At 36.7% G+C, this 15537-nt stretch overlaps 1 protein-coding gene across 1 annotated transcript; it reads right to left on the bottom strand.

Moving 5' to 3' along the window:
* Window positions 1-1975: 1975 nt before the first annotated feature.
* On the bottom strand, window positions 1976-14290 carry ptcd2 (pentatricopeptide repeat domain 2). The gene is made up of 10 exons (XM_053485916.1): window positions 14141-14290; window positions 10259-10351; window positions 9294-9423; window positions 5511-5628; window positions 5123-5201; window positions 3478-3569; window positions 3242-3355; window positions 2902-2976; window positions 2696-2809; window positions 1976-2540 (listed from the first exon to the last, which is right to left on the bottom strand). Exons 1-10 carry the CDS (start codon window positions 14256-14258, stop codon window positions 2322-2324), a joined length of 1152 nt encoding a protein of 383 aa, XP_053341891.1. The 5' UTR covers window positions 14259-14290; the 3' UTR covers window positions 1976-2321.
* Between the last annotated feature and the right edge of the window lie 1247 nt (window positions 14291-15537).

Here is a 15537-nt window from a genome sequence, read left to right as displayed (position 1 = left end):
TATTTACTGTACAAGCAGACTGCCTGAGACCAAAAAACAAATAGGAAATAACCAAGATCTTGGGACTGGCAGGATATTATGACAGGTTTGTACTAATTTCACCTTAGCAGCCTTTTGAATTATCTTGATATGCTTCCTTTGGCTAACATAATGGTAATAATTTCCACTGTTATGCTAATGACACACAGTTATGTCTTAGAAACTCCAGATGAGAGAACATTAGGCACTGGATGCTTATTAACTTCCATCTACTAAATCCTGACAAGTGAGAAGCACTGGTACTAGGACCACATTCAGCTAGAAAAAAACCTTTTTTTCTAATCACACAGTAACACTGGATGGCCCTTCTGTTTTATCCTATGCAGCAGTAAAAGACCTTAGTGTGATAATTAACTTCACAGCCTTACACAGCCTCTCAGTGTTTAAGGCCTTTGTTTTAGATAAAGGTGCAACATCTGGGGGATTCATGTACATGGAGTATTATGGTGATTTGTTATGCCTGAATGCTGTCTTCCCCACACTCACTGATAAGTAATATCAGTGAAGTGACTGCTTTAGTTCCCAGGGAGCTATTACAGTATGCCTATGTTTCCTACTGGTCCCCCCTTGTTGTTATGCTGTCATAGTTAGTCCTGCCAGAGTCCTTAATTGCACCTCTAGGCAGTTCTTCTGTGATGTCTTATACCTACAGTCGCTCAAAAATTTAGAACTGAAATTCTTACCAACATTTTGTACCCAAACGGTGGAGGACAAGAAGTGTGGACTTTACATTAACTTTTAACAAAAACTTCGAACATGAACTTTCAGTCTTATAGCATACAGATATAACAGATTTGCAGTCATACTCTCTGAGATCATCCAGATGATGATGGGTTCATTGTCTAGTCTGATTGCCCTCACGTTTTCGTCTTGTTGCTCTCAGGGAGTTGCCACCATCACTCCTGGCTTGCTCATCAGGGACAAAGTGATAAAATTATAATTTATGCACATGTCCTTAAATATTTTTAATCAATGTCCATCTTTTTTTTTTATTCTATAAATATGCTTTAAAACAATGCCTATTTTCAAAGGGGCTATACAAATTGAATTACATAGACATTTTAACTTATAAGTTCTTTTAAATAAGAAAACAGTGGGACTGTGGGGGAATACACACCTCTCACCTATTTATAAATGTTTTTTGTAATTTTAAATTTCTTTTTAGTTGTATTGTCAAAGATAGTCTTGCTAGCGTCACTGCTTTCACAAATTGTACATACACATTACTCACTGTGACGAGAAGCATGCCTACAGTAATTAAGTCGCTCTCTCTGTCTACTGAGATACCAGTGATCCTGAGCCCTTCTGTCCTTTGGACCTGCTTGATGCATCTTGATGTCCTATTTTAAGCTGTTGCTGAGGAGTGAGACAGTCTGTCTCCCCACTGAAACCCAACTGATGGAACTTTGTGCAATGATGCAATTAATAAAATTAGTCTCAATACAAAATGCTACCAAATATTCCAGTTTATTTATATTACTGTGAATATGCAATCTATACTATATAGCTTCACAGCTATTGTTGCATTGTTTTCTGGTTTGTGTGAAGTAGTTTATATAAAACTAATCTGCATAAAAGTTTTCAGCTATGTTCTCTAAAATATAACACATGTAGAGAAATGTTAGTCACAGTTTTACATGATAATGTGTTGTCTGCAGCAAAATGATTAAAACCAGCAAATTATTATTGATTAGACCTTAAATGAGGCAACATCAAAAAGGTTTTTCTATGCTGGTATTGACTAGGTCTTTAACTCGGAGAAATTGCCAATGCTATAGGCCTAAAAGAAATCAATATCATGTTGATATTTTGTGATATATTAAGTTTCGTGAGGTACCTACACAGCTATCAATGAGATGTTATCACTCTTTACTCAGAACTTTTCAAACATGCTGAAAGTGATAAACATGTCAGTATAAAAAATATAACTCATGTAAGCATTTCAACTGTTCTTAATCTTTATTGCATTTATTTCTTTTAAATGTAAGTTATGCATTCATAGGCACACCCACACACTCTGCTCAAAACTATAGAGCCTATGGGTACAGTTCTGTTTGACTATAAAATTTCTTTTTCTTAGTCATACGTTCCACAATATGATGCTGCAGAAAGCCTTGGATAAAATACCATAATTTTTTTCTGAACACTTTGGATAGTCAACTTATGGACAATTTTTCTCACTTCTAAAAACAATATAGTTTTGTTTTAATACCAGGCATGGATGTATCAATATTTTGTATACATATTTTAACTTTAGGGGTGAATATAACCATTGTGTGTGTTCAGTCTGACAACAGTGGTCTCAGAGTCCTTCGGCTGTTGGTCCTCCAGTTGCCCTCCTTAAGAAAAGGCAAAAGTTTTCTTTTCCCTTTAGGAGTGTGGTATAACAAGTGGTCCAAGTTTTGTAGGTTCACCTGACCTGCCTCCTGCAGCTGCTTAACCAGATGCTCAACCTGTACTCTCCAAGGTCCATCTTCACTTCTCTCTCTTAACACATCAACCTAAAATAGAGAGCCCAACAATAGAGAGATCAACAAAAGTAGAAATGACAACTAGAAATAGATTTCCAGATTGCATAAAATCCATTTTCATGATGTGATTACTGTTTTATTTTGTTTCATGACTATCAATTTTATCATCACTTAATTAGTCTCACCACTTCCTGGCAAAAGTCTGGCTTCTTTACAAACACTAAACTACTGGACAATAAAGCGGCTGTGAGGACAGAGACTGCATCTTTTATTGACCCTGCCATGGCCAGCAGAAGTATCTGTAGAACACAAAAAGATTTATAATCATCATTAAAACAATTTGCTTAAGTATTTCCTGCTCTTCACACACAACACATTCAAACATACTTACTCTGAGGTTTTGGCAAAGTCTGCTGTCTGTGTTAATGATCTGAGAGTAGATACTCTGTGCTTGCTCAACATCATCCTGAAAGGCAAAGCAATAAAGTTTTTTTTTCCTTCCTTGAAACAGTAGGAACATACAGTTCCTACAGTTGTTATGGTGATCATCAATTTCGTCTATACACTTTTAGCTATGCACCTTTTCATGGAAAAAGCTTGAAAATACTCTTAAAATGGGGTGCTCAATTACTCTTACCCCCTTGTTTATATGCACCGAGTAACACAACATCAGATATGACTAAAATAGGATGTGATTAATATTACAGTAAATTACACAGCAAAAGCCTTACCTGCTTGAGGGCAAAAGCAACTGCAATACAATAAGCATGTCTAGGAATGAAGCTGCCTTTAGCCTGACCCTCCTCCAGCAGGGCCAAGCAGATCTCGTAAGACTTCGGGGTGTTCTAAAGTAACATTATATAGGAAAATTAATCTACTACATTATTTAAAATAGTATGTATGTAGGTTTCCAAATTTTAATGACCACAATTTGCAAAAGATTAAATACAAGATAAATTTTTCATACTAGTTTGTAGCACGTAGCAAATGCCAGTGTAAACGTGTCCTTGTTGAAAGCAACACCTTGGGCTTTCATCTCCCACATTAGTTCCAAAGATCCTGCATGGACATATTTACACAAGTAAATATCAGTCTCTGTTTATGTCTATAACCATGAGAGTCTGTTGCATTACTGAATGCATGAAATTGAACATGTGTACTTGGTGGTTAGGAAACAAATGTTTAAGTGAGGATCTAATACTGGTCTAATAAAGATGAGCTCTACTGGGTATTGGTTATAACCCCCTCTTTAAATTCTATGTTTTGTGTAAAAATTATAGTGGGTTTTAGTATCTGGCAAATACAACCTTAGACAAACAATAATTTTTTTTATTGCAATTATTTATTTAACAAAAAAGAAAAAACATGTGAGAATACCAAGTACCTCCTTAGCAACCAGGTGCTGTAAATCATCAGCCTTTAATTAATTGATAATTAGCAGGTGTGCAGACCTCTATAAAAGCAAATATTTGGGCAGTTTGCTAGACTAGAGCATTCAGGTGTGTGTTAACAAAATGCCAAGAGGGAAAGACATAAGCAACGGTCTTGGAGTGCCACAGTTCTACAGTAAGAGAGATTATTTGTAAGTGGAGACAGTGTCCCCATACATTCACCAGTCAGACATTTACATTTACATTTAGTCATTTGGCAGACGCTCTTATCCAGAGCGACTTACATTTTTATCTCATTACACATCTGAGCAGTTGAGGGTTAAGGGCCGCGCTCAAGGGCCCAACAGTGGCAACTTGGTGGTTGTGGGGTTTGAACCTGGGATCTTCCGAACCGTAGTCCAATGCCTTAACCACTGAGCTACCCCTGGCCCACACAACATTAGACTGTGCAATACTTAGAAAAAAAAAAAAAAAATAATTTTTTAAAATTATATATCAGACCCTACAGGCTTCAGTACTACTACTCAGTCATACAGGCTTGACTGAGCACGTTCAAATGTTAAAGACCATGGCAGCACAATTATAAAAAGACTGAACAAATAGTGTTTGTTTGGAAGGTTTGCCAGGAAAAAGCTCTGTCTCACTGAGATTCGTGAAACTGCATAAGGCACAAGACCTCTCATACACACAGATAAAACCAAAGTGGAGTTTTTCAGTTTGAATGCCCCGTGCCATGTTTGGGGAAAACCAAACATCATTTTAGCTGAAACACCTCATATCTGTCAAGGACGGACTACTCCCCTGTATACCAAGATGTTCTACAAGCAAACGTGTGGCTATCTGTTCGATAAAAGAGCCAAAGTTAGATTTTGGACTTGCCTAATGTCCAAACCTTAACTCAAGTGAAATGCTGTGGCTTTTGTCCACACAAGAAGCTGCATTAACTCTTTAATTACTCATCAATCCATAGCAGAAACACCCCACAAGACCTGCTGGGTTTGGAGATGCTCTGATCTTGTTGCCAACACAATTTGTCCCCTGCAGTGTAATATATCCCAGGTACTGACAGGGGTCATTGCAACAAGATAGGTAATGTCATTTACTTGTCGGTAAGCTTTAATGTTATAGGTAATTGAAAGCAGTTTTTACCAGTATGTAACTTTGCTTAATCTCTTTATGTGATTTGATATTATTTATGTCCTGAAAAACTGAAATTCATACCTTCATAATGACCTTTACTGAACAGAAGGTCTATGGCCAAGTTAAAGGATGTACAGTCTGGAAAAAATCCTTTCAGCCTCTTAATGAAAAAAGTTAATACAGAAAAGTAATAAAAATGGTCTACAACTTGGTAGAATAAACTGCTATTAAACAACAAATTTCTAATTTCACAGCCGAAGATTTGTTACAACTTATTTCACATATAGCATAACTTCTATAACAAAATGCATTACTAATATAATTTGCCATGCCACCATGCAGATAATAAAAAACATTTCATATTTAAACATATAGGCCATGAAATTAGTTTAATAAATTAACCAAATTACTTATAATTTAAAATATTATACATTATTCTAGGTCAATGTATATTCAAGGTAATTAGTACCTTATCAGTTAGTGTAGTGTGTGCTAAATCTGCCAGGCCCAGCTCGTAACAAAGTCTCATAAATACAGGTCCAAATCTGAACTCTCCAAATGCCACATTACAATTTTCTTCATGGTACCTGAATAGAGAAGTAAAAAAAAACATTCCATTTACACTATGTAGGCAAAAAAGTGAGCATTTTAGAATGGTAAAAAACTGACCTGCATCAAAAAAAAATTTTTTTTAAAAGGGAACAAAGCATGCTTTCACATATAAATGTGCTTGTGCCTACTTGTATACTTGTCTTAAAGTAGTATATAAGAAATCTGAACACATTTTTTTTGTCTTAAATATTGTGTTTATTCTCAAATCACATTGTGATTTCTATCTTCTTGCTAAAGCCAAGCATGTAAGCTATTTAGAGCCTTCACCCATTTTAATTAATGGGTAATTGGGTATCAGTCCATTTTGACCAGATCAGTTGAAATGTCTTTTGGTTAATTTTAGAAAATGTCTTAGATGACCACAAATTATTTTCTTAACTGCCCTATTGGCAACCATCTTCTAATTATATCTCTGGATGAATGTTACCCTTTTTTTAGCAGGTCTTTTAAAACCCTGCGCTCGCGATTTTCCCCAAGCTAAGCTAAGAGGCACTCTTTCACATTATCTGCAAAGTTGGATTCCCACATAAGATTGTACTGATCAAGGCACTATACATTTTTCACAAACACTAAGCAAACTGTAAGAATTATTGGGCATTAAACACCCCAAACTGATGGGCTGGTTATTAATCAATTAAATCGAACGCTTAAAAACATGATTTGAGGTGGCTTCATACGAGGAATGCAACAGATGTAGTCAATTTCCTGAAAACAGCTGTGCTTAGTGGCTCTTGGTGCATTGACTCTATCCTCTCTCTACTTTTTAAGAAGCTCTCCCAAGTTCTTGAATATTCTTATGCCTGCACTCATCCTTGTTGCCTGTGCACTTTTTTCTATTACACCTGTCCCTTTCAGTCAACTTTGCATGAATATGTTTCAATATAGTACCATCTGTGGCTTACCTTCCTTCAGAAGGGTGTTGATTATGGTCTTCTGGACACTGAACTAGACAGTGAAATACATGGTCTTTATACTGTATGAATAGTAATTTACTTAAACTTGAGACATTTTAATATTTAATAATACTGGACTTTTAATTTTCATGAGCTGTTCACTGTAACAATCAAAATAAAAACAAAAAGGGGCTTAAAATATTTCACTTGACATAATAAATCTAGAAATTTACTGTTATAAAAAGAAAAACTTTTTTGACAACATTGTAATTTAATTGGTGGCAAGTGAACAGTCAGTTGTGTTGGGAGGAGGAACAAATGTGCATCTGTTCTGAGCAGATCTGCTTTGCATAGGAAGTGAGGGCTAGCTTGCCTGCTCTGCTCCCACAGAAGAGGTACTTCATGACAATAATAGTTAAGACTTTATCACATATACATTTTTTTCTTTAAAGGATAGAGACAATGCTTCAAGAATTGCAAAGATTTATTTTTTGGGCATATTACAGATTGTTTGGAAGTTTGGATCATATACATGGCCATGATACAGCATCCTTGGACCAGGCAGGGTTAAGGGCCAAGGGCCCAACAATGCCAATTTGGTGGAGCTGAAGCTTAAATTCCCGACCTTCCAATCGATAACTTAGAGCATTAACACATTGTGCTACTACTGCCACAAATAAAACTTACAGTACCTCACATCCAAGGTACAAAGTCTCACTTTAAAGTATTAACCAGGCCCAACCCTGCTTAACTTGAAGTTCAAACAGGATCAAGATTAACCTTTTAGTAGGGGTCTGTCCTTCGTATGTCGCTAACTCAGTTAGGTGGATTTGATTGTTGTGGATTTGTCATGATCTTGGATTGTTTCGTTCTTTGATGCGCTTCTCGCATTTGCTATCATAGCAACATGTTCATAAGCTTAAACCTGCTTTGCAGCAGGTTTATTTCATGAAAACAGGATTTAGGCTGCGCTCCTGGCAGGTTATGATTGGTTGAAATGGCGAGGTCACATCTGATTGGTTAAAGAGCCCGGCTGACGCGGACTGACTCACGTGGGAAAAGAAGTATCTCGCATACATATATATTAGGGATGTAACAGTATTGTAAAAACCATTGTACCGCAATAACAAATATTTTCGATACTACCATGGTCGCATGACTCGATAAAAGGATAGGTCTTCTGAAAAAAGTTTGCTCAGGCGAATGGAGCGAATGGGAACTACAATTCCCATCAGCCCACGCACCCAGAACCAGTAATGCATCCGATTTGAAACCCGCTTACGCCGTAATGATTAATTACTCTTTCCATCTTTTTTCCTTCGCCGCTAATAGCAGCACCCGCCATTTCCGCATTACTGGATCTGTAGCGACAACAGGCCACAAAGGATAATGGCCACGCCTGGGCTGATGGAAATTGTAGTTCCCGCTACCTCCCGTTCGCTCCATTCGCCTGAGCAAACTTTTTTCAGAAGACCTATCCTTTTATCAAGTAATTTCGGTTTCTCTCTGAAAAGAAACGAGAAAGGTAAAAAAAAAATCCTGTCTCTGTCTGAATAAGTGAGTGAATGAGGTGAGTGTTCTCAAATACTCATTCAGCACATGGGCCAGCTGCAATAAGTAGGCTGCTATTTTTATTTTTTCTGAGTTTTTAAGAATACTAAATTTAAACTTTATTTTTTTTACATGGTTTAATAATTTTTTGTTATTAAAATTGAAAAATTCAAGTTCCTGTTTCAAAGGTTACAGATAGATGGCTAATTTGTATGCCGTTGATATGTTCAGTGTTCATGTATACTGTTTAATAAACACTTCTGGCACTTTTTTTGAGTCTCTTCATTAGTTTAGTTTTTCCTGTAAATGATTCAATAAATACAATATATACATATGAATTTATGTTCTAATATAATATTTGATAGCGATTATGTAGGGGGGGGGCAATCCATGGCAGGGGGGGGCATTTCAGCGCATAACACTTTAATATTTAAAAAATTGAGCTGCTCTTTTGCCATTCCGTCAACCAATTGGAGGGCTTGTGATCAGTGTTTCTACTGTTGATGCATATTGCCTTTCAAACCAACGCACGAACGCGCAATAATTCTAGACAACTCAATCCAGCCATGCTAATCATCAACAACAGGTGTGCTCGAAGAACCAACTTAGCCAGATCGTAATTAGCACAATGATCTCATCTTAGATGTGTCAATTCATCTCGGATGTGTCAAGCGACGTACGAAGAACGGAGACCCAGGATAACATCTCATATTCACAGCACATATTCAGAGGTCTTTTGGTCGTGTGTGCAGTTATAAGTTTTGTTTGCATGTCTGTTTAAAATAAACATTAAAAAACAAACAAAAAAACAGAAAAAGGGAGGCGTTTATATTCTCTAAAATACGACATCTTTGACAGGCTGAACTGCAAGTGAGGGTATGAAATATCAGTAGATTTGCTTAAAAATAAGGAGAATATACACAACAATCATTTTAGAGCTTTCTAACTCATGAGCAGAACCTTTGTAGTTAAAAGGCATTTAATTTGTGAAGTATAATTTATAGACATTTGGGCCTCTATTGACTTGTTTGCCAAATCATAAGTCAAATTCCAATTCATAAATCAATGTGTCCAATTCCAGTTGCATTAAAACTGTTGCTTGGCAAAAGTTTTCCAAAATTTGGCAAAAATAATGGAGAAGGGTAGAAACTTAGAAGTTTCTCAAAACAAGGTAACCACAACTAATTTAGACCTACCTGTAAATAGCATTTCTAGCTGTAACCATATCCTCAGGTGATTGGCAGAGAAAAAGAAGCAGCTTCAGTTCATCCTTCAAGATCAATTGATTCATTTCTATTTTCTGATTTATTACATTAAAGAAATGCCCTGTGAGTTCAGAAAGACAATAAGAATGTTTTAGCATTTTAGACTATTTCTACAAGTTATATTTAACAAATGTTACACCCTCCCCCTCCAACTCTAGTTTCATACGATTAAGCAATATCACAAACTAATCAAGAGCTGGCAGACAAATGTAGTGTAATTAACAGGGGTGAAAGTAGTTTTAAATGCTTACTAGTACTATGAAGCCAAAAGGTGAGAAGAATAAGCCATGGTAGACACTACTGGGAAACTTGTAAGATTTACTTTATATTTTTATTTATTCTGCTTTATAATATCAGTTAATTTTCAGATTACAGATTGAATCCCCTTCATTGTTAAACAGAAAGCTAGTGCACTAGGGGATACAAATCTTTGTTCCACATAATAATTTGTGCCCTTGATCAGGGGTTGGAGAGCTATTTCGACTAGTTAGCTTTGTAGCTTGTGTTATCACGGATGGTTCAATTCAGAACAAATTAGAAGGAGACTAATTACTAAGGAGACAAAATGTTGGTTAGGGTGACCTAACATTATCAAATGTGTTGTATTACTAGAAGTGCTTCTGTGACTGGTGTTGAATGTAAGTTTTGGCAGGTAGCTGCTCTCTCCGCTTTCCTGTACTCGAGACATAGATAAGCCTCTCAGTGGTTTTATGCTCTACATAGTGGAAATGTTGCTGTCTTTTTAAACCAATGGCTCTTGTAAAGTGAATTATCACATTCATTTAAAAAGAATATTTAAAATCAGAGGAAAAAATTTATATTGCACAAGCATACTGGCAAGCACATTTTATCTGGCTAAAACAGAGGATAGGATAATTAATTTAGGTAACATTAACCTTTTGATCCAGACACTTGTTGGGCCACAGCAAGTTTCTTCTGCTGAAAATCTTGTAGTCTCACGACATCTTCTGACAACAGGTAACGTCGCGCTGGAAACAAGAACACTTGGACAGTTGTGAACAACAGCAAAAGTCAGAGACCAGTAGAAACTTTTAAAGAAAAATGTGACTCACATGAACCATAAATCACAGTATATTACAACAAGCATAGTAGTGTTGTCAAAATACAAAAATTATTGTTTGCTATCCAAATCATTATGACTTTAATACTTTTTTATATGTTCTCTTTGAGACAGAGGAACTAGAATTCTGGGGTTAAAAAAATGGGTTATGAAATTTGAGTAATAAATGTGTTAGAGCAGGGACCTATAAAAGTTTAACGTAAAATTTTAAATCTTCCCTAGACAGAATTTTTCTTAATCGATTAACCTATTGATTATTTTTGATTGGTCTAACATTTATTTTCCATGGTTGCCAGTAAATTACCATAACCAAACCTTCAAAAATTTATTATTTTATTAAAGCATTTTCTACACACACATACACTGTCACCACCTTGATTTAACTAAGAAAATAGTTAAGGGCCTACCATTGGATATTTATGGCAGAGATTAATTGAGATTAAGACAAGTTATTTAACCCTAACTGATACAGTGAGTAGTTTCTTATTTCTTAAACAAGAGTAATTCCATCTCAAATCAACCAGTGGAAGAGAAATTTTCCACCATCACTTCTCAGATTTTGCTGATTTTTTCACCAATTGTTGGTATTGGCATGAGAACCACACCCCCTCCCGCCCTTTTTAAAATCCTCTTTTCCTTGATAACTCACTTGCTATATGTAATATGGATATGAAACTGGGTTTATTTATGTAATTTATCATGTAGATTCGGATTCTGCAATCAGAATTTGGTTCTCTTAAAAAAAAAAAAAAAAAAACATTTTTGGGGGGTACCCCTTTTCGACACCCCAAAACCCAAGGTCTGCATGTATATATGTTACTCAAAAAAATCGGGGTTACTTCACATCACCTTATCTTGAAAATAAATAAAAACCAGGGGTGTGTTATGCCCTGTTAATTGTCCAGGTTTTGCAACATTTTATGATTTGACACACAGAAATGTACAGCAATATCTGTAGAATACTCAAAATCTGCTCTTTTCAAAGTGGAAGTTACCTCAAATTCTTCTGTAATGCATATCTAGTTAAAGATTGATAATGAAGTTATTCATCTCTCTACACTGAAAGGACATTTTAGACTAAAGAGTCTGGTAGCAAAAATCACCAATCACAGTTTTTGTTTCATCACCCTGGGTATCTGATTCTGAATGAACAAAGCCCACAAAATTATTTCATGGAATAAGACAAAAGGGTACATGTAGGAGACCTGTCCAGTCGCAGTGACACAAATAATATCAACTAGAAAAGGCATGCATTTTGTAGCTACCAAAGTCATTTTGCTAGGAAATGCCTCCACAAATGCTTGACCACTAAGTGGTTTTAGTCATATTTGCCTGAAAGTTTTCAAAGCATGCTTCAACCTTCTTGATATCCTCAGCTAACAATCTGTATTGTCGTACCATTCCACCTGAGACAGCAGGAACAGAAACTAATGTCAAAATATGGATGAATGGAATTCAGCATTCTTCTTTACTTTCTGACCAAAACAGATTGTTTCCAAATGCATAAACCTGACAAAAATGTCCTGATGTTCATCAGATCTTTGGTCAATACAAACAATGTACCACTTGTCATCATAGACTTGTCGTTTAACAGTACCACCTATCCCGTCACAAGGACTCTTTCCATGATTGGTAACAAAAAAATTCCAAGCAAGCACTAAGGCCAAAGTCATCAACATGGTGAGCCAAATTTGTAAGATTTTTTTATAAGTCTTGTACTGGCTGGCTGCACCATCTGAGAAGTAATGAACATGATTTACATTTGGTAGAAGAACTTTCAGTGGATTTATGAGAACCTCAATAAACTTGTTAACAACAATAGCATTGTGTTCCCTTTCTTTACTGACAACACAAAAACGTTTGCAACTTAGTGAACCATCGTTTTCACTAACATCCTTATAGTAAACCACGATGTATCCCAATGAAAACTGTGAACAGCATCCTGACAAATGAAAGAATAGTTTTTGGCAAAATCCATGAAGATAACAGCCTCCTCTCCAATGGGAAGTTTCTCTTTCAGTTCTTTCAAATAAGCAGCCTGGGCCTTCGCTGTATAGTGATGAGCTGTGCAGGAGTCACATTTTTCTCATAGTCTCATAATGAAATCAGACACTGACAAAGACATGTCAGAAATTTTGCCATGGCTTTCATGATTCCACTGCTTGAACTGAACAGTGTCATCTAGATCCAAATCAGCATTTTCAAATATACCATCAAGATAATCAGATAGTTTTGATTTAGGGGGGCACTGCACAGATCCAGTAATGCGCACATCCGATTAGATGGCAAATTTGTATGCCGTTGATATGTTCAGTGTTCATGTATACTGTTTAATAAACACTTCTTTTTTTTGAGTCTCTTCATTAGTTTGGTTTTTCCTGTAAATGATTAAATAAATAGCGTACCGTGCTATTCATACCGAGGTATTACCGTATCGTGAAGTTTTGATACCGTTACATCCCTACTAGGAACTCCTTCAAGAGCGTTAAAAACCATTCCAGGTGACGACCTTATGAGTCTGACTCAGAGAATGCAGTGTGTGCAAATCTGTCATCAATGCAAAAGGTAGACACTTTGAAGAATCTAAACTATGAAATATATTCTGGAATATTTAACACATTTTTGTATTTTTAACAAGCAGATAACATTGTGCTTTGTAGCAAGAGCAGGGAACAGGTAAGGGAAAATCTAGAGAGGTGGAAGTATGCTCTGGAAAGCAGATGTATAAGTATTTCCAGGAAACTTCACTCAATATGATGTCCCACAGAAAGTTATTAACCACTTTCTGACATAAAATTAAATAATTCAATCCAATTTTATTTATATAGCGCTTTTAACAATGGCCATTGTTTAAAAGCAGCTTCACGAAAAAGAGAAAATTTATGGAAGTGTGTATGAGCAAGAAAAAAAAATGTGTTTAGATAATAATGAGATTGTCCCATAATGCATCGTCACAGCTGACCTGTTTGAGGTATTTAAAAAAAATCCCTCTACAATTTTGCATCCTCACTGTCTTTAGATCACACAGGCCCGGTTTGATGGCGATCGTATAAATCCCCTGGGAGTATATTAAATTCATTCGGGTGTGTTTTGACAAATGACCCAAAATAACTGACTTCCTGTTTAATTAAGCCCATGACGTGCAGTGCAAAAGTTGTTCAGCTCAATGAGCTCTATGTGTACGGGTTTCGCGTGCATACATGCAAGTTTGTAGGAGTCTCGTGTCAGACTCTCAGGCATCCTAATTGCAGCTGATTCCAACCTGTCTGCCAATTTTTGAACCCCCCAAAAGCCTCAAATGTTGGGGGAAAAAAACCCACAATATTTCTCAGGAAAACAATAGAGCTGATGTCATAGTGCTTGGGCCCTAATAAGGGGGGAAAGGCGAATAAGATGATGTGTCCGAAAAAGGCGTGTTGAAAGGTTACACTAACATTACGGCAAAGTATCTCCGAAATATTATGTAAACTAAAAAAAAAGAGTTCCTAAAATGCATTGACAATCACTGTTAACTGGCGAACGCCACTCTCCCACATTACCGGTGACTCTTTACTTTCCTAGTTTTTACACTTATAGTATGTTGTTATATAACACTATATAGTTTGTTGTTATTTTTGTGGTGGCGATGTTATTGCTATCACGGGTGACCAAAAATAAATACATTTTAAGCCTAAATTGACAAACAGCGAGAACGCACCTTCAGCTCTGCAGGTTAAACAGTTCAGTTTCACCGCCGCATATAATATCGCTAGTCTTGGTGAATTGCGTTGCCGGAGTACTAACGGGAGATAACAGCTCAGTCCCCGCAGCGCCATCTTGGCCCTTGACCGCGTCAAAGTCTCTTCTTCGTGTCAGGTTTCACGCGGGTTTTCAGCTAAAAGTTGCATTACCGCCGCCTACTAGTCTGGAGCGTGGAACGAATGATTTACGTACTCTCTCTCTCTCTCTATATATATATATATATATAGAGAGAGAGAGAGAGAGAGTACATGACCAGGTTGTATTAAATATAGGAATGTGTGTGTATTTTAGGATTAATTGAGCTTTAATTTGTCCTTTGCGTTCTTCCCGATATGTATTACCTTGTATTAATGTATTCTCTGCAGCTTCCAGTTGGCCACAGATGTCATAATTCCCTGTTGGATGTTTTTTTTTTTTTTTTACTAATTGAGGTATTAAACCCGCTTTTGTCTGATCCATCTGTTTCTTCTGGCTTCTACCCCAAATCTGTTCAGCTTAAACCTCCTCTTTATAAACATAACCTTTATTAGGATTGGAATTCAGGAGCCCATAAAGCTCAGAGCATTTTAGGCATTTTGTGTTTCTCTAATATATCCTGAGCATATACAGAGCTCAGGATTGTGCAGTGTAGAATGACACCTTTTTATCAGCACTAAATAGGCATTATGATGAACTGATTTTTTTTTTTTAACCAGCTACCCAACCATGACTGAGCAAACAAAAAAATATAATGGATCACACATAGGAAATAAAACATACAGTATACGCATGATCAAGTGTTTCTCTGTACCCAAATAATAATAATAATAACAGGGCAAAAAATTACACTTTTGTTTAACCTGAAAACCCAAATACACAGTTTGAAGGGTGAAGCCTCTCTGTTAACACACACCAGCATGGCTTCCATATGAAAACTTTTTGTTTTAATCGTCATTGACCTTTACTGTGTTCCTCTGAGAACAGCATTTATGTCCATACTGGACTCGGTAGGAGTAACATAACATAGTTAGTCCTGCCGGAGTCTCTGCTTGCACTCTACAGTTAATATACATTCACATTATACATTGTGTGACTGTGACCATACCTAACTGCCATCGCTCCTCTTCTTCTCTTTCTCCCCCTCTTTCTCTTTCCTCTCTCCCCTTGTCTCCCCCTTTCACTTTTTCTTTCTCTCTGTCGAGCTACACATGTCGTTCCTGAGTTGCCAGTGATCCAGACTCCCTCTGCCCTCCGGACCTGTCTGACCCATCCTGGTGCCCCGCTTCTGGTTGAATATCTGGTCACATGGATGCCCCGTGTGTCTCTTTGGGATGCGTCTGGTGTCTGGGAATGATTCTGTCTACCTAGAAGATG

Source organism: Clarias gariepinus, chromosome 24, assembly GCF_024256425.1.
Source record: "Clarias gariepinus isolate MV-2021 ecotype Netherlands chromosome 24, CGAR_prim_01v2, whole genome shotgun sequence".
Taxonomy (NCBI): Eukaryota; Metazoa; Chordata; class Actinopteri; order Siluriformes; family Clariidae; genus Clarias; species Clarias gariepinus.
Note: the sequence above shows the minus strand (reverse complement) of the source record. Positions and strands in the feature narration are given on the sequence as shown.

Excerpts from the sequence above, each read along its gene's own strand:
- ptcd2 (XM_053485916.1), bottom strand. The coding sequence starts at position 14,258 with ATGGCGCTGCGGGGACTGAGCTGTTATCTCCCGTTAGTACTCCGGCAA. Across the intron at positions 5,202-5,510 it reads ACACTACACTAACTGATAAG|AGGCTGAAAGGATTTTTTCC; the intron begins GTACTAATTACC and ends TTTTTCATTAAG. Across the intron at positions 2,541-2,695 it reads CAGACTTTTGCCAGGAAGTG|GTTGATGTGTTAAGAGAGAG; the intron begins GTGAGACTAATT and ends TCTCTATTTTAG.